This window comes from Cydia strobilella, chromosome 21, assembly GCF_947568885.1.
Source record: "Cydia strobilella chromosome 21, ilCydStro3.1, whole genome shotgun sequence".
Classification (NCBI taxonomy): domain Eukaryota; kingdom Metazoa; phylum Arthropoda; class Insecta; order Lepidoptera; family Tortricidae; genus Cydia; species Cydia strobilella.
Window position 1 is genome coordinate 6454416 of NC_086061.1, and position 19744 is coordinate 6474159.

At 36.1% G+C, this 19744-nt stretch overlaps 1 protein-coding gene and 1 long non-coding RNA gene across 2 annotated transcripts in view; both read left to right on the top strand.

The window, feature by feature from the left end:
* Positions 1 to 19744, top strand: part of LOC134751092 (uncharacterized) — a 196214-nt gene that overhangs the window by 131148 nt on the left and 45322 nt on the right. The window lies entirely within an intron of this gene.
* The window catches only part of LOC134750930 (calbindin-32), a 61619-nt gene that overhangs the window by 2674 nt on the left and 39201 nt on the right, over positions 1 to 19744 (top strand). The window contains exon 2 of the mRNA XM_063686182.1: positions 1712 to 2048. Within this exon, the coding sequence (XP_063542252.1) occupies positions 1898 to 2048 (151 nt within the window). The 5' untranslated portion in view covers positions 1712 to 1897. The remainder of the gene's footprint in view (positions 1 to 1711; positions 2049 to 19744) is intronic.

The window sequence follows — 19744 nt, forward strand, 5'->3', positions numbered from 1 at the left end:
ATTAATACCGAACGAACCATTATTATGAGCGTTTTACGTTTTGTTATCTGTCAAAAGCTACTTAAACACGCTCCATCCAAGGTCAAATTACTTTCCCCACTAGTGGATAAAATGCGTTTTTCCCCGCTTGTTTTAAAGGATAAAAGACGGCTTTTCGAGCTAGTGAGGGGAAAATGTTTTTTTATTAATATTTTCATACCAACACATCTTTTACAATGTCATAAAAAAATGAAACTAAATTAATTTAACCCAAACTAAACGTAATTATCCTCAAATTATTCTCCTTTGACTTTGATATACAAACGAAAACGTTTGTTATTGTCTAACATATGCACAGTTACAAATTATTAACGTGTTTTTGGGCTACCCTGTAGCTATTCAGAGATAACTAGGTAACATAAAAGTCTTCACATATATTTATAGAGTCAGACCAAGACAAGTCTGCAACGATTTTGATAGCACACGCAGTGCAAGTGTTATTTATACGTCATAATTTCATAGAAGTTGCAGACTTGTCTCGGTCGAACTCTAGAACGTTAGAATATTTCTGTCGTGTTGTACCTTTTCGTATTTTAAGATACTTTGCCCCGTGAGCGTAAATTTTCGACTCAGGGATACAATTTGTCGCCTTACCATCTATTTCTGTGTTTGCGTTGTCACGTAACACGTCCATTTTTCTTTTCACAATTTACATTTTTACCTGCCTTCCGGTCTTTCTTTGTCATACAAATTTCGTCCTTATATTAGATAATTTAATGTATTTTTGTCAAGTGAGGTGAACAGAGATCGGGAATATTATGCATATTATTTGTATTTTTATGTGAAGCGGCGCAAATTGAGACTTTTTTTGGTTGCCGCATAATTTGTGTTTAACATCTACATGCTGTCAACACTTTTTTATACCACGACGGTGGCAAACTAGCACACAGCCCCATGTGCAGAGCGTGCATGGCAGAAGAAGAAACAACAAAACATATTCTCCTAGACTGTAAACAGGTAGAAGTATATAGGAGCAAATACCTAGGGAATCCATGCACACTAAAGGAGGCAACTAGCAACCTGAAGACTTTGCTAGGCTTCATGGAGGAGCTGGGGTGGTTAGAGTAGCGCTACCTCGTTTCACGCAAAATAGGCACATTGGATGTCGAGTTGCGGAAAATGCCCAGCAAAACTAACTAACTAACTAACTAGCATACGGCTCGACTATTGCAAGGAGGTCACGTTATGGACGCTTGCAAATAAATTCCGATTTACTGAATATATGCATGACAAACATATAGATATATAATTTAATTGTTGACAGGGTTAAGGATACTCGTAAGTGCAGGTGCAGGTCCCGCCGCCAACTCTAACTTTGCAAACCTTAACACCTTTGATACTTTACTGTATGTACAAGTTTTTCAAATGTAGGTTAATTTTAACAACTTCCGTGAGACACAGACATATTAAATATATATTAAAACGATTGTTGTGATAAAGAGCCCTTCAGCAATATTGGCAGAATATTTTTTTGGATCCAGAATTATGAATTTTGGTAGTCGGTGGCTTATGATTCTTATGAATAAACAGATAACACGATCACGGAATCACTAAGACCTTGACATAGTTTTTTTTTTCTCTGTGAAAATAGGGTAAGAGAAAGGGTTTTTTACAATAAAATACGCATAATAAATATTTACGAAATTAACAATGTTTTTTTCTTTTGTTACAGATGCCGTGAAGACCTAAATCCTACATAAAAACAGGACTACCTTCAATATATCACAAAAATATCTATTTACAAACAAAATACCTTCATTGACAATAAAACGCCAAACTGTTTAAAAATATAATTATTTTCATATTCCATTTACGAAACTAGATCTTACCATTGCATATTTGAAATAACTTTTTAAAAATGAGCTTTGATTCGCCATCGTCTGCCAAAAGGCTTAATTTGGAACGGGCCAATAATTTTATGAGACAATTTAGGGATCCGGATTCTAGGGAGTTGAAGAAACTGTCCGCGAATCAATTCATGGAAGTGTGGAGTCACTACGATCGGGACGGTGAGTTGGAAAACTAACTTTAGATAGTTTAGTAAAAGGTTTAAAATGAATTGACAATGTTGATTGAAAATTTGACGATCGCTGTAACTTTAGCCTGCTAAGATGGCGGTTCTTGGACCATGGGTTTAAACCCCGGTAAGATCTAATAATATAATATTAGGGTGTGCATGAATATTTTCCTATTCTTGTAATTGTTTATCATATTTATTATTGTATATCTCCTTATTTACAGTCAAGCATAAATATGTAATGTTTTAAAATGATTTCATTGCACCCACCCTGACATTTTTCTGTTTGACCCTCTGGTTGACTGGTAGAAAATGCCATGAGGCGCGTCCACCAATTGTACACTGATATTAGAATGACATCTAACTGGGGGCCTAGCCAAAATGACAATCGTTTGCAGAAAACGAAACGAAAAGCTATTGTCTCTCTATCATCCATATTAGTGCGATAGAGACAGATAAAGTTTCGTTTCGTTTCTTTGCGAACGATTGTAAACTTGGCTAGGCCCCCTGATATCATTCAGTTATCGTGCATTTCGCTCGTACTTATCCGTACACGTATTAACGGGGGCGAGACGCACGATACAGAACATACATACATATTGTATTGTAGTTCGGGCGATTTTCCGCAACTCGACGACTGGTGCCTTTTTTGCGTGAATGATACACGTATAATCACATTTCCACTTGCTAAGATACTGACATACCTCTTTCGCTTCCTTCACTTTCATAACATTCCTCATACACACACACACATACAGAACACAACACACGACAAACAGAACAGACGATACAGAACGACCTAAATAAATTGATTTAATTATCATTCCGATTATGTCAGTGTACGTTTGAATTGGCCTGCTCGTATGTGCCGATACACAAACTGGTATATAGGTAGGTAACTCAGAGAGTGAGTTAGGACCCTGCAGACACTTGATGTCCTCCGCAGAGCATTTGTGCTGACATTGATAAAGAACCCTTATATATTATCTTCAATGCAAAGTGAAATACTAATAATATTATAACAGAATTAACAGATATAATAATCTCAGGTACAGCATAAGCATTATACAGTGAGTTTATGTCTCACAACAGTTTAAATTCGATAAAACTCGATACAGTGAGTTATTTGCTACCAAAACAGGTAAGCTCTTGAAATCCTAATGAAAATTGGCTAGTTTATAAAAGAATCCCCCTTTTATAAAGGAGCTAGTTTTTACACCGGCCACAAACGGTCTACTTTTTCGGGGACGTGATGCGTATGGCAGCTGCCTTAACAAGTTTAATAACCTGCAGAAACCTAAATTAGGTATACCTATGAAATTTAAGCTAATAAGTTACCAAACGTTATCATGGCAAATGTCGGATTCTTAGCTTAGCGGAGCAGTGTTACAAGTTTTTCGGGAAAGACATAGTTAAACCAATATCAGCATAGTCAGCCACATCTAATTCTAATTAAATTTAAAATTTAAAAACCCTACGCTAATCATAAAATTTTTGAACATTTAATGCCAAAACTGCCTTACACCATTTTGGACCTGATACTCTTCACAAGGAAACTAACTCGCTTTCACGTAAAAAAACCGCATCGAATCCATCCATTTAAGAGCTACGATGCCACAGACGGGCACACAGACAGACATTGGCGTCAAACGTATAACACCCCTCTTTTTGCACCGGGGGTTAATAAAAGCGTTACGCACCCGACACTTTTCGGGAATGCTCCAATAACATCGATTGATCAACTGGAAAGTATGACACAGGCATTTTCTTCGCAAAGATTGTTCACTTTGATTGACCGATACATTCACCTTACAAAGAATGGCTGAGAGTTGGTAAAGTCGCTCTGTATGGGCAGAGAATAGCAAACACTTAAGTCTAGTGCTTACAGAGCCAACTGAGATGTTTTCAGTGTATACACTTGAGGCCGCCTAGTTTAGACTAGACTCGTTATGGAATATTAAATATACTAGCTATGCCCGCACGCTTAAACCGCTGAACCGATTTGGATGAAATTTGCTAAGGAGATAGTTTGAAGTCAGGGAAAAGAGTTTTATCAATCAACGTCATCATTCCACGCAGACAGTCGCCAGGCAGAAGCCAGTTAACGATCATAATCAAATATTTAAATTAATTTACTACCAAATCAAATCCAAATCATCCGGCTTTTGACATTAAAATATGACAGATCGGTCGGACAAATTAGGACAATGGGACTGTCGTTTTAGTTTCTAGGACATAAAATAAGATTTAGGTGCCTTAGGTCACTTTAGATCACAAAGGTAGTCTGTGCTTTAGGTGCAAAGATGATGCAACTTGTAACAACAAAATTGTGTCAAGTGTATGCTGACAATGGGATGGTCTTAGGTTTAAAAACTCAACAGGGCAGTGCCTTCAACTAAAAATAGAACTGTTCTGTAGTATTTTTAGTAAAATAAATGAAGATTTTAAGTTGCTGATTAATTAATTAATTCATTCATTTATTCATATAAAACAATTACACAGTTACATATAAACGCCAAACTGGAGTAACGAGTTTGTTGGCGCGCCGCGCTCAACTCTTACTTAATTAAATGTTTACATTTGTGACTTATATTCTATTGTTAGTAGAAAAGAAAAAAGAGAAAGCATGCATTAATATAATTTACAGTACATATGTTGCTACTTTCTCGCACTAGTGCGTAAAGAGCACTTTTCGTGCATGTGTCGAAAGTTTAAAGGGCCATATGTACTGTAAAACGTTGTACGATACACGTGCGAATAGGTAATTCGCAACTCGTGTCGATTTAAAACACCCTGCGGTCGTGTTTTAATTTATCGCCACTCGTTTCGAATTTCCTCTTTTTCGCACTTGTATCGTAAATAACTATTAATGTATTGATTGTGCCTCACGTAGGTACCTAATACGACTACCGGCCAATTCGAACAATAAGATACGTCATTTACTAGTTCTAGAAACGATATGGATTAGATATGTCGGTGTCAGGTTTTACAGCATCGACGAGATATTTGCAAATTAAACTGTTTTTACAAAATTATCTTATGTAACTTTTACACATGAATGATGACATTTTTATTACGTACTTCATCTGTACTTTTTTTGTTTTTTGTTTGAATTGTATTTTTGGAATTTTATTTCTTGACATGTCCCGCTTATATTTATGTGCTAATACATAGTTTGTAAGATTTTTCTAACACAATATCATATTGTTATAGAAATAAATAAATGAAATGAAAATGAAATGTCAAAAATGACGTTTTTGTTTGGCCACTGACTTTACTTTGGACACTGACATATCTAATCCATATCGTTTCTAGAACTAGTAAATGACGTATCACATTGTTCGAATTGGCCTGACATGGTAATTGCTTATGAAGAGTTTTTATGAAATTATCTAATATAATATAATAATAATATTTCAGCCTATACACTTACGTCCCAGCTGGGCACATGCCTCCTCTCAAGCGCGAGAGGGATAGGACTATAGTCCCCACGCTAGCCCAATGCGGGTTGAGGACTTCACATAGACCTTTGATTTCTTCGCAGGTTTCCTCACGATGTTTTCCTTCACCGAAAAGCTGAAATGATAAATATGAAATGATATTTACCACTAGCTTTTCGGAATGAACGCCCCATATCCTACGGAGTACCACAAGGTAGTGTTCTAGGCCCTACGCTGTTCCTAGTTTATATAAATGAACTATGCAACATGTCTATTGAGGCGGGAACTATATTTACTTATGCAGATGACACAGCTGTGGTATTCTCAGGAGACACGTGGGAGGAGGTCCGCCTCTCTGCAGAACTTGGCCTCACAAAAATCGCTAGCTGGTTGCAGAGACACTTGCTCACCCTTAACACCATCAAAACCAACTTTATTTGCTTCGCCAACTGTAACCGTTCACAGCCAGAGAAAGAATTCTTAATTAGGATACATAATTGCGGCAACTCACTGGCCATCTGCTCCTGCCATCTATTTGCAAAGTGGAATACACAAAATACCTTGGAGTTACAATTGACCAGCGCCTCACATGGCATCTTCATGCTGAGAACATAATGAATAGGATCCGCAAACTGACCTGGACTTTCAAAAATCTTAGGCATGTAGTAACAAAAACTGTGCTAAATCAAGTTTACGTATCGCTGGCTCAATCCGTCATCACATATTGTATCTCTGTATGGGGTGGTGCCACAAAGACTAAGTTTCTTGAGCTTGAGAGAGCTCAAAGAGCATTGCTAAAAGTCATGCACCAAAAGCCATTCAGATTCCCTACTAACGACCTCTATTTACTCTGCAATCTGTTATCTGTAAGAAAATTGTATATTCTAAATCTTATTCTAAAAACACACAAGCGAACCACATACAAAAAAGACAATACATGCACACGTAGGAAAAAGACTAATGTAATTAAAACCCATACAGTGAAAACTGCATTTGCCAGAAGACAGCAACAGGCACAATCTTGCAGTCTATATAATCAAATAAACAAACACATTGACATTTATTCCTGCACTACATACGAGTGTAAAAGTAGGTTAACTAAATGGTTACAAACTAAAAGCTACAACGACATAGAAAACTTAATTCAAAATAAGTATAGCGAACATTAGTACAGACCCAAACAAACAAACACACAAACACACACACACACAAACACACACACACACACACACACACACACACACATACACACACACACACACGCACACACACACACACACACACACACACACACACACACACACACACACACACACACACACACACACACACACACACACACATCTCTTCTATATTAAGTACCCTATAGTAGTATAATTACATTGAAATCATGTTTAGTTGTTTTGTTAATGTAAAAAAAAAATGTAGTTAAATATACTTTAATATACTTCTAAGATAACTGTTAACTAACCGCATGGAAGAGCGGTGCTCTCTTAGCACAAGTGTTTTCTCACTTAAAAAGAGGCACCAGCGCAGATATTGTAATTTGTGTTTTTTAAGCTACCGAATAAAAATATTTTGATTTTTTTTGATTTTTTGATTCCCTACATAAGTTTCGAAAAATTCATTGGTACTACGACCCAAGATTTGAAATTTGAACCCGCGACCTCCGGATTGAAAGTCGGACGTCAGATCTACGCGGCCACCACCGCTTGAAGTTGTCTAATATAAGAAAATAGAGTCTACCTATTCAGATAGCACTTTCTTGTTATGAAACGGTTATGAAACATATATTTCATATCAGAGTAGTATAATTTTAGTATAAAATAGCTAGCAATATGACCGAGAGCCCTGACGAGACAAATTCCGAAAAACCCGCGCTGTAGCTATTTCTTCGGTCGTAAGTTTCGCGCGGCGCGGCATATCTTTGGTTCTCTTCTAATTACCTAGCTTTACGTGTTTTCGTAAACGCGCTCGAACAATTTAAGTTAAATACCACTAGTGCATGTACTCTACGTATCTATAGTACTACGTCCGAAGTAACACTACGTAATGCTATGTCGCTAACTGCTTTTAGGCCCGGCAGAGCCCTAATTGATGACATCACTGTCGTGCCGAGTTACAAAGGGACTCCAAATACAGTTATGCTCATGCACCTCTGGAGCGCTGAGGGTACACTGAAACTTGTAATAGTTGAGACACCTACTTCTTACAATAGTTATGAGTTGTAACACTCACTTAAGTCTCACTCATAACATAAGACAGCTAATGAGGATAAAAAAAATATTACCCACTAAAAAAGGCCGAGAAATAAAAGAGACCTATAATAGTTATTTGTTATACAAGGGTGCAAAGTTGTATTTTACCCGCGAGTGTAAAATTGAAACACGAGCAAGAGATAGGATTCTATAGGTGAACCACGAGCGAAGCGAGTGGTTCTAAAATAGAATCCTGAGCGTAGCGAGTGTTTTAACACACGAGAAGTAAAATACATTTGCGCCCGTGTGTAACACAAAACTTTTCACCTCACTATAGCGAGGAAAGTGCAACATCCACAGGCGTTAGATCATCTTCATCACTGTAATCACCTATTTCTTTACGATATTATAACAGAAAACTCTGGAAGTTGTGTATTTTACGCGAGTCGGTGAGAAAAGGTTTTAAGTTAAAAAAAAATTGACATTTCTGATGTATGAAATGTCAACGATGCGTTTTGAAATTGCATCGACTCAACTTGTGCGTTCAGAATTATATTTAACATCATTATAAAAAAACAAACGTTTCTTATGGAATTTTAAGGTTTATGACTTAAAATCATTAAATAAAGCTAAATTTGGTATTTTTTATTAGATTCTCAAACCATTTATTTAATGATAATTAATATCTAACGAACCATTATCATGAGCGTTTTACGTTTTGTTATCTGTCAAGCTACTTAAACACGCTCCATCCAAGGTCAAATTACTTTCCCCACTAGTGGATAAAACGCGTTTTTCCCCGCTTGTATTGAAGGATAAACGACAACTTTCCGAGCTAGTGAGGGGAAAATAGTTATTTGTTATACAAGGGTGCAAAGTTGTATTTTACCCGCGAGTGTAGAATTGAAACACGAGCAAGCGAAAGGATTCTATAGGTGAACCACGAGCAAAGCGAGTGGTTCTAAAATAGAATCCTGAGCGTAGCGAGTGTTTCAACACACGAGAAGTAAAATACATTAGCGCCCGTGTATAACACATAACTTTTCACCTCACTATAGCGAGGAAAATGCAACATCCACAGGCGTTAGATCATCTTCATCACTGGAATCACTCATTTCTTTACGATATTATAACAGAAAACTCTGGAAGTTGTGTATTTTTACGCGAGTCGGTGAGAAAAGTTTTTTAGTAAAAAAATTGTTGACAATGTTGACATTTCTGACGTATGAAATGTCAACGATGCGTTTTGTAATTGCATCGACTCAACTTGTGCGTTCAGAATTATATTTAACGTCATTATAAAAAAACAAACGTTTATTATGGAATTTTAAGGTTTATGACTTAAAATCATTAAATAAAGCTAAATTTGGTATTTTTCATTAGATTCTCAAACCATTTATTTAATGATAATTAATATCGAACGAATCACTATCATAAACGATTTACGTTTTGTTATCTGTCAAGCTACTTAAACACGCTCCATCCAAGGTCAAATTACTTTCCCCACTAGTGGATAAAACGCGTTTTTCCCCGCTTGTATTGAAGGATAAAAGACAACTTTCCGAGCTAGTGAGGGGAAAAAGGATTTCTATATTCTAACTTCTAACTTTATAATTCACTTTTGCGGGCAGCAATCAGTACAACAGTGTCAAATCACTATCAAAACATATTGAGATACCTACTTTCTTAAGTTAGGTATTTGGAGGATTTCCGGTTTAACATCGCCATTTTGATGTTAAACCGGAAGCCGTCTCGAGAATATTCTTTTTAATAAATAAATAAACAAAACACACACTTTTTTGCACAAATAAACTATTCTATTCTATTCTATTCTAAAATAAATATTATAGGATATTCTTACACAGATTGACTAAGTCCCACACTAAGCTCAAGAAGGCTTGTATTGTGGGTACTCAGACGATATATCCATACTATCCATACTAATATTATAAATGTGAAAGTGTGTCTGTCTGTCTATCTGTCTGTCTGGGTCCTCTTCACGCTTAAACCGCTGAACAGATTTCTCAGATACCCTAACTATAAATGTTATATTCATAGTATTGAAAGAATTCAAAAGAAGCTTATCAAACATTTAAAATATAAAAACCTTGGATCAACTCAACCGCTTAACCTGGATAAACTGGTGTCGCTCGAAAGCCGGCGCACATTAAAAGATCAAATATTTTTGTATAAAGTATTAAGAAATTTAATTGACTCCCCTTATTTGTTAAGTAGACTTAGCTTTAAAACTCCCCGTTTGAACACACGACGTAGCAATAAATTATTTCATATTCCCTTTACTAAAAAGAAATACAAATCAAACTCCTTTCTGATAAGAGCTTGCAGATTTAACAATAATATTTTCTCAAAAATTTATATATTTAATGACTCCTTGACTAAATTTAAACGTCAAGTACTTTTGGTTTTAAATAAACAAACGAAATAAATACACTGTAACTTTACACTTAATTGCAAATTTAATGTATAAAAATAGTTTTATCTTCATTAATTAAGCCCCTGTCCTAATTCGACCCTTGTTGTTAATTTTTAAGTTTGGTTATCCCGTATTCTGTTTTTCTTTAATGAGCTATTTAATTAAGTGGTGGCAACTGTCTTCGTTTATGAATTATGCATAAGACACTAGTTATAAGAAACATGTACCGTTTGTGCCCAAATAAACATTAAAACATAATTTGTGTGAGCAATTAAGCATATGCTCAAATTGAATAATTGCCGTTAGACTTTATCCAGGCACTATTCTTACTCTAGCTGCGCTTATGAAGTCCACGCAGACGAAGTCGCGGGCAAAAGCTTGTAATATAATAAATACTTAAATACATAGAAGATCATAGAACACCAAAACAACATCACACAAATAAATGCCCTTACCGGGATGATAGGAATGGTAGACGGGAATGATAGACTTGTCTCTCGTCTTTGTTACCTCAACGTTATAAATCCCTACTATATAATATTATGAATATATTAATATATGTCAATACATATATGTATAATAAATAGAATAATTATAGGATAGTTTTTATTACGCAGACGAAGTCGCGGACAGAAGCTAGTAATTTACAACGTTATCGATTTGTAATTTATTTATGAAATACCTATTCATTAAATGGTTCTCCATATTTTTTTACTTACTTAAATTTTTCAACAATGTTTTACTTTTGAAACTGTGTCATATACCTATATAGTGTTGTCGAAATTATAACCTATTTTCTACGAAAAATAGTAGCGTTGCTATAACACTTATACATTCTACTTCAACAGATTTGTATTAAAATTTATTTTTAGGCATAGAGGGAAAGTTGACTAGTTCTGTAACAAATATATTTTTGCCCCTGAAATACTAAAAAACTTGAAACAAGTCTGACTCTTCATTCGCGTCCATCCTTCATCATTTGTTTCAAGACCCTCGTCTAACTTTTTTGATTAATCTTAGTCAATCAACCGACAAAACTTCGTTTCATAAATAATGCATAAACAACTTATGAACCATTTCATTATAGCGCAAAAAGCAACCTAAAAGCTTTTAAACAACGTTCATTTTATATCCTACCATAAAGTTTACACAGGACATTTCAACACTCAGCTTAAATATTACGAAAAACATTGAAAACCCAACCTTAACCTGCGTTAATACCGTTTAAAAAACCAATGAATTTTACAAGTTGGATAAGTTGTTTTAAAACTTTTATATCGGGATAAAGAAGGATTAAAAGGAAACAAAGCATGAACTTTGAAGGATATTTAGACACATTTTCTTGAGAGATTTCTGATAACGGGTAACTATGGACCCGACAACGGCAAACCTGAAATTTTTAGCAGTGGACGTACAGTCAGCGGTGGGTACCGTTTACTGTAATAAGTTTTGGCAAAAAATAAATTTTTGGTACAAGCTTTAATCGCTGACTGTACTTTTCATTCCACAGGCAACTAATATTCATTGAGACAATTTTAAAAACATCTGAACACAATCAGGTTGCGTTGTTTTATCACATAGTTCCTATGGCCACCACCTGTCTCCATCATCAGATCTGCTTGATGGTACCATAACATTACATTCTCACCCGACAAATAACCTACGTAAAATTTTAGCTCAATCGGAAACCGGGAAATGGGTCAAATTGAACTTGCAAGATTTGATTACAGAGGCACAGGACGACAGGACCGGACAGTAACGGGACAGGTGAAAAGAAATAAAAGCTTGTAAAAAATTCTGTCTTTCCATGTAGAATTACACTGTGACAGATACTATTAAACCGCGAACCATACAACTGCCCTGCCGCTATTGGGCTTACTTATGAAGGCAGCAGAGTATATGACTACTAACTTCCCGCGACGGCCGCGACGACGTCTGCATGGGATGACGATGATTGATAAAAACTATTCCATCCTTAAGGGAAAGGATCGTCGGCGGCGACTTTCGCATTTAAATAAAATCAGACCAAGCTAACTTGGCAGCGATTTTAATAGCACAGACTGTGCTACTGTTATTTATTGTAAACATAACAATTTCATAGAAGTTTGACTTTTAAAATATTGTACAGTCTGTGCTATCAAAATCGCTGCAGAGTTAGCATGGCTTTACTTTATAATATTTTTATAGAGGTCTTTTAAAACTTTAGTTTTTACACATACACATGTTCTGGCGTTCTCAATCAAAAGGTACCACAAACCACGCAAGCGCTCGGTGTAAGTGTCAAAATCATTGTTCCGCGATGGGTGAATGCATTAATATAATTTAAATTTTTCATGTTTTCACCAAGTTATGCTGTAAGTATAATTCGCGTTTCATGATGACTGGCGCTCCAATAGGATAGTTTTTTTATTTCATGACAAAAAATTATAACGCCTTTAACTTCACATTTAAATATTCAACGATTTTGTTCATTATTGTAACCAGGGTGCGTAGCCCGCATGCATATCCGTATCCGATCCGTAGCCAAAGAAACGCAGCGGTCACTGTTGCACTAATATGGAAGACTGATAAAGCAAGTTCGGCCAAACTTCACCTTTCCATACAAACGGAGTTTCGTTCTCATTTTAAAACTACGTGTTGAATTGTAACGTAACTTGGCACATACAATGACATAAGGTATATCTATGCGTGTAATTATAGTTGGTCAAACCAAATTGTCAGTAAATAAGAACAAAAAATACTATATATGGATGCTGACTGAACGTATGATTAGGTATGTATGTCTGTATAGTGTCTTCTAACACAGCGCTAAAACTACTGAGCCGGTTTTGATCATTGAGGTGTCAGTCGATGTAACTACTTAGATTAGGTACCTATCTTTTTAATTGACTTTCTTAAAATCGGTTTTGTGCGAAAAATGCAAAGTAGGATTATATTTTTTCAAACGTTTCTTGGCCTTACGACGAAAGCGAAAATGAGAGATGCTTAAAAATCTTAAAATACGACTAAGAGGATCGGTACTGAAGGTTCTTAAGATCTCGGCATTCTCGGGGTTCAATGTCAAGTGCCTACTCAAAAATACCCTTATCCAGGCCTTGAGATTCAATGTTAAGTATCTTATTATATAAAAATCAAATACATACTCTGTTCTGCGATTAGTACTCTGTGTAGCTGTGTGTGTAATCGTTCACCTCAACTCTTCTGACGATACTTACCTATAAGTCTGAACGGAGCTTAGATGACAATTTTCATTGACAGGTACAAATTCATCAATATTTAAATAGGCCCTCGTAAATTCCAATTAAATCGGGCCCTTCTCGGCCATATTTCACCCTATTTAATTGATATTAAGGAGTTTAAGAGCGTTTTCACATTGTCCGATCCGATATCGGATATCGGAAGGAATTAAAAAGCAAGATATATGTGTTTCTCTGTATTTATTTATGCATTTAATAAATCATTATTACTAATTACTAAAAAACGATAAATAACGCAAAAACGGCGGACTTAATGCCAATGGGTAGTGCCATTACTGTACAAAAACAGCTGCAGGAGAGTTCCTGCAGCTGTTTTTGTTATAGGCGCCTTCCGACATCCGATATCGGAAAGGCGCTTTCGATAAATTCAGCCATGTCGGAGCCCCCCGTCAGCTGTCGGACCGATATTATTTGTTTGTGTGCGTATGTGTAGGCACCCGCTAAGGACGGCGCCCGTTGCGCTCCCGCGTCCTGACTATGCGGATGTTGGATCCTACATCCGATATCGCATCGGACAATGTAAAAATTCTCTAAGGACGAGCTCGATTCGTCTCTATTACGGCTTAGAAAAGGCTTTCCGTGTATTTATTTATCTTCGCACGCGACTTCATTTGCGTAGAGGTCGTTCAACTCGTCCTCCCATAATACCTTCAACGATTCTTTAAAATTGTATAAGATAAGAGTAAAGTCTAAGAGCAATTGATTATTTAATTTTGACAGCTGATGTACCTAAATCAGATAGCGCTGTGCGATTCCGTACATTATGCGGTACCTCTGGTTGCCAAAGTTGACGTCTGACCTTTGACAATCCAAGTGATCACAAAACAAACCATTTTTAACCGACTTCAAGATTTCAAAGGAGGAGGTTCTCAATTCGGTTTTTTTTTTTTTTTAATGTTTGTTACTCCATAACTCCGTCATTTCTGGACCAATTTTGAAAATTCTTTTTTTGATTGTAAGTATATACATACAGATTGGTCCCGTTTTTGTCAAAAAGCAGTTCTGATGATGGCTTCCATGAGGAATCGAGGGAACTCCTCAAATGTTAAAGGCATACATATAGTGATTTTAGTATTTTCATCAACAAATCAAGCACTTACATTTAAAAAAGTGACATTTGATGAAGTGGAACTGCTGATGATGATCAGAACGGAACTCTTCAATGACGCATAGTTCACGTTTGGCGATTTGTCCTCTTCGTTATGTTTGTTAAGCAAGTTAGGTTTCAAGAAACATTTTTGTCAAGCTCGAGTTCTGATGATCGGATCCATGAGGAATCGAGGGAACTCCTCAAATATGAAAGGCATACATATAGTGATTTTTGTATTTTTATAAACAAATCCAGCACTTCCATTTTAAAAAGTGACATTTGATGAAGTGGAACTGCTGATGATGATCAGAACGGAACTCTTCAATGACGCATAGTTCACGTTTGGCGATTTGTCCTCTTCGTTATGTTTGTTAAGCAAGTTAGGTTTTCAAGAAACATTTTTGTCAAGCTCGAGTTCTGATGATGGGATCCATGAGGAATCGAGGGAACTCCTTAAATGTGAAAGGCATACATATAGCGATTTTTGTATTTTTATCAACAAATCCAGCATTTGCATTTTAAAAAGTGACATTTGATGAAGTGGAACTGCTGATGATGATCAGAATGGAACTCTTTAATGACGCATAGTTTACGTTTGGCGATTTGTCCACTTCTTTATGTTTGTTAAGCAACTTAAGTTTTTAAGACATATTTTTGTCAAGCTCGAGTTCTGATGATGAGACCCACGAGGAACCGAGGGAACTCCTCAAATGTGAAAGGCATACATATAGTGATTTTTGTATTTTCATCAACAAATCCAGCATTTACATTTAAAAAAGTGACATTTGATGAAGTGGAACTGCTGATGATGATCAGAATGGAACTATTCAATGACACATAGTTCACGTTTGGCGATTTGTTCCTTCCTTATGGACCTAAACCCAAACTTGGACCCGGACTCGGACCCGGACCCGGGTCTGAACATGGACCCCAACTCAGACCCGGACCCGGACCGAACTCTGACCCAAACTTGGACCCGGACAGCCGGACACGTCCGTACCCGGACTCGGATCCGGACCCAGACCCGGACCCGGAAATGCTACTAGAAAAGTGGGTTAGGTGGGTGGGTGGGTTTTAAACTGCGATTCTCACAGAACAGAACTGCTATCAGAAAAGTAGGTTAGGTTAGGTTCGAGCTGTGACCCTTACAGAAACGAAATGCTACCAGAAAAGTAGGTTAGGTTAGGTTAGAACTGCGATCTTTACAAAAACGAAATGCTACTAGAAAAGTGGGTCGGTTTACCTCCTTTTCTACATAATTAGGCAAAAGATGCTGTCTTTTTCATTTCATTGTCTGGAATCTAAGAATGCTTTCAGCGGCATCCCCCATAGAAGTCGGTTTTTTTTTCTTAAAAAATATTTTCTTAAAAATTGTACCTACGGTCAATAAGGAAATTAATTTCAGTACCATTTCGTACCTTGTTAATGTGACAATAGTATGAGGTCCCTAGCGACTTTCATGTTGATTGTCACTATGACAAGGTACGAAATGGTACTGAAATTAAATCCTTGATATTCTGTATCACATCATCATCATCATCTTCCTTCGCGTTATCCAAGCTTTTTGCCACGGCTCATAAGAGCCTCGAGTCCGCTTGGCAACTAATCCCGAGAATTGGCGTGGGTATTAATTTTTTTTACGTAAGTGTCTGCCATCTGCCTTCCAACCCAGAGGGGAAACTAGGCCTTGTGGGATTAGTCCGGTTTACTCACTATGTTTTCCTTCTCTGAAAAGCGACTAGTAGATATCAAATGATATTTCGTACATAGGTTCCGAAAAACCCATTGGTACCTACGAGCCGGGGTTTGAACCCGCGACCTTCGGATTGAAAAAGTCGCACGCCCTTACCGCTAGGCCATCAGGGCTTTTTTGTATCTGTATTACAATTAGATAACCGATTTTGCGTAATTGAGCAGCAAAATAAACTGAACATAAGTACAAACCTTTAACATTTATAAATTTAATAGAATGCAGGGAATATTGTCTTCGGTTACCGCGATAGTTACTCATGAAATAAAACTATGAAAACGGATTATATCGCTTGGTGTCACCCGTTGACCACGAACGCTGTAAAGGGTTCGAAACGTCGGGATGTATTATAAATTCAATATACGTGATATAATCCGTTTTCATAGTTTTATTTCAGAATGTAGGGAGTTAAACTGCCTTTTTTTAGAAGTCGGTTAAAATACACTTTACAAGTAGTTTGTAAAGCAAATTGCCTAGTAAAATTTTGACCATTTCCCTTTTAAATCAGCGGGGAACGCTAAAATAATATTCATTGTTGACGGACAACTTGAGAGACGATTTACATATTGATCTCTCACACTATCAGATCTGGGGGATTTCAATCTGTAGGTAACCGAGAAAGGACGAATAGGCAAATCAGGAAAACTAGTATAAGACTTTTGACGCTGGTTAAGAGGGGCTACACGCAACACAAGTTTGTAGTTTTTTTTTGAAATGTAACATGCTTTTACAAAGGCAAATTCTATGAAAAAATTTACACGGACACTGGATTAAATATGTGCAAGGGCAAATTTCACCCTTAGGTGCAGCCTTCACAACAAAAACCTCTAATTTTATACATAATTCCTATATATTATTTCAATAGTAAAACTAATCCTTTTTCCGATTTTTTACTTCAATTTATGCAGTACTTTAATTTTTTTAAATTACATTCGTTTAAATGTCGTAAAACTTGGAAAAATCCAGAAATGGATGATTTTTAGTATGTTATTGTGGACGTTTTTATAAACTTTATCATTGGTATACCTATGATTAAGTATACATATAGTGTACCTTTCTAATGGTAGTAAGATTTTTTCATATGTCTCTTACTAAAAATGATATGTTTACATAAATAATTATGATTTCGCCTATGCAATTTCTAACAATGATTTCGCTGTAAAAATCGATGTTATAATTTTTTGCCATTTTTCCCATTATCAGCAAACAATTACGTCACAGGTACATATATTAATTTCGGGCAAAAAGAAAAAAACATGCATTTAAAGGTTAAATTAAAACCTCACTAGGTTAAATTTGGCTCGATAGAACAAAAAAATCTTCTCCATACTCGGCAATAGTAAATTAGATATACGATAAAGACATAACCTAGGTAGCAAAGTGACGTCAGCGACGTCATAATGACGTAATTATGGCGTTATAATGACGTCGCTGACTATGACGTATAAATGCTGTTAGGGAAAGTAGCCCATATAGATCGAGGATAAAATGAGGATTTATGCCTGAGTTATAAATGCTCTGCTTTTCACTTCAATTACGAGGAAAATATCAAATATTTAATTTCTACCGTATTTATTCAAGATTAAAGAAATTAGTTCTCGGGCCCGCGCAGAGCTGCACCTGGATGCACCAGTCGCAGTTTGTATGGCAGATTTTGCACTTTATTGCTAAGTCAATAAGGATCGTAACATATTATTTTACTTTATGCACTTGAGCATAAAAGTAACTTTATGCCGCTCACATGCGACTTAAACACCAACATGAGAAGTAAAATAACTAAATTTCAGTGAGCTATTTTATAACATGTTTTCAAATAGGGAGTATTACTGCAATGTTCTGCCACCAGAGTGCAGCACTAGCACAAACCGTAAACGATAGACTTATAACTACGTAGAACTTATACATATTATGCCGTAAACAGTTTTTTGACATGTTTTCACAGATTATTTATTACAAATAAATGACATCGATGCTTCCTGGCGGTTTGTTTACTGTTGGTGCTAGTGGCACCCCCTACGCAGAGGTTTGCGTAATATTCCCTATTTATTGCATTGAAGGTAAGTGTGAACCAAGCCTTACCCGGCATTTCCATGTCTCGTTTTTTATTTTATTTAATGACCGACTTCGGGATTTAAAAGGAGGTTCTTAATTCTGTTGAAGTTCGAAGTAGATTCTGAATTTGTCGGGATATTTTTTTTATGTGTGTATGCTGCCGTGAAACTCCGTTTTCAGTGAATACGCGTTTACCTAATTAAAACTAGTTTTCCGGGACACCTCAGCGAAACCGCATTTTCACTACTTAAATAAAACTACTTGTAACTACGTAGAACTTCATAGTTACGTCATGTTGAGCGAGAAACTTGGGCCAAACTAACGTAAGTTGGACTGGAAGTTCTACCTTAGGTAGTTCTGTTACATTTATATAACATGTACATATGTAAGTGCATACCTGTCTGCTCCTGCTAATAAAATAATACAATAATATATATTTATAGGTATATCTTAGTACGTCAGAAAATTTAAGAAATTTGACAGAGTTGCTTTGCATTCGACATAAGAAAAACTTTTAGACGAGTTCTTTATACATCCGGTGTTCAATAGGTATATCTAATTAAAAGTAAAGACATCTCATTTAAAGCAAAACTAACATAACTTATGATTTTTTAATCCATTAATATACTTACCCAAAAACACATCGGAATGACTCCAATACACTTTACATAATAACTGACCCATAATTTGGTCGTATAAGTACTATTCAATAATATACAATCACTAGATTCACTAGCTGTTGCCCACGACCTCGTCCGCGTGTATTTATTTCCTGAAAAACACTTTCAACCCCTTTTTAACCCTATTCGGGGCTGAATTTTCAAAAGCACAAATTATTTTTCATACTTTTTAATATTTTTACTTACTACTAATTTCAAGTCCCTACTCAAATCGTTTCCCGTTACAAACTTTCAACCTCTTATTAACCCTATTAGGGGATGAATTCTCACAAACGGTGGAAATACTTTTCTCGTATTTCATGTAAATGACTTATTACGAAGTTCCAAGTTCCTAACTTAATATAAACCTTGATCCCCATAGAAACTTTCATTTCCCTTTTAAACCCCTAGGGGATGAATTTCCAAAATCGCTGAAATTCGTTTTTTTTCTATTTTAATATAATACTTTTTCTCGAAAGTTTCAAGTTCCTAACTTCCCCATACAAACCTTCTTGCCCTTTTTAAAGGGGTTGTTTTTTTTTCAAAATCGCTTCTTATCACTTGTACACTTTATAAATCCAACCTAGTGTGCAAATTTCAACTTTCTAGCTTTTGTAGTTATTTCGGCTCTGCGTTGATGAATCAATCAGTCAATCAGGACACACGCATTTATTTATATAGATTTATTTTTATTGAACTTGTGGAATGTGGATATAGTAACTTTACCTTAATCTATTACCGATACTCACAAATATCTTACCTTACCTATACAGATATAGATTAATGTCCAACCGGTCATTCCGAATAG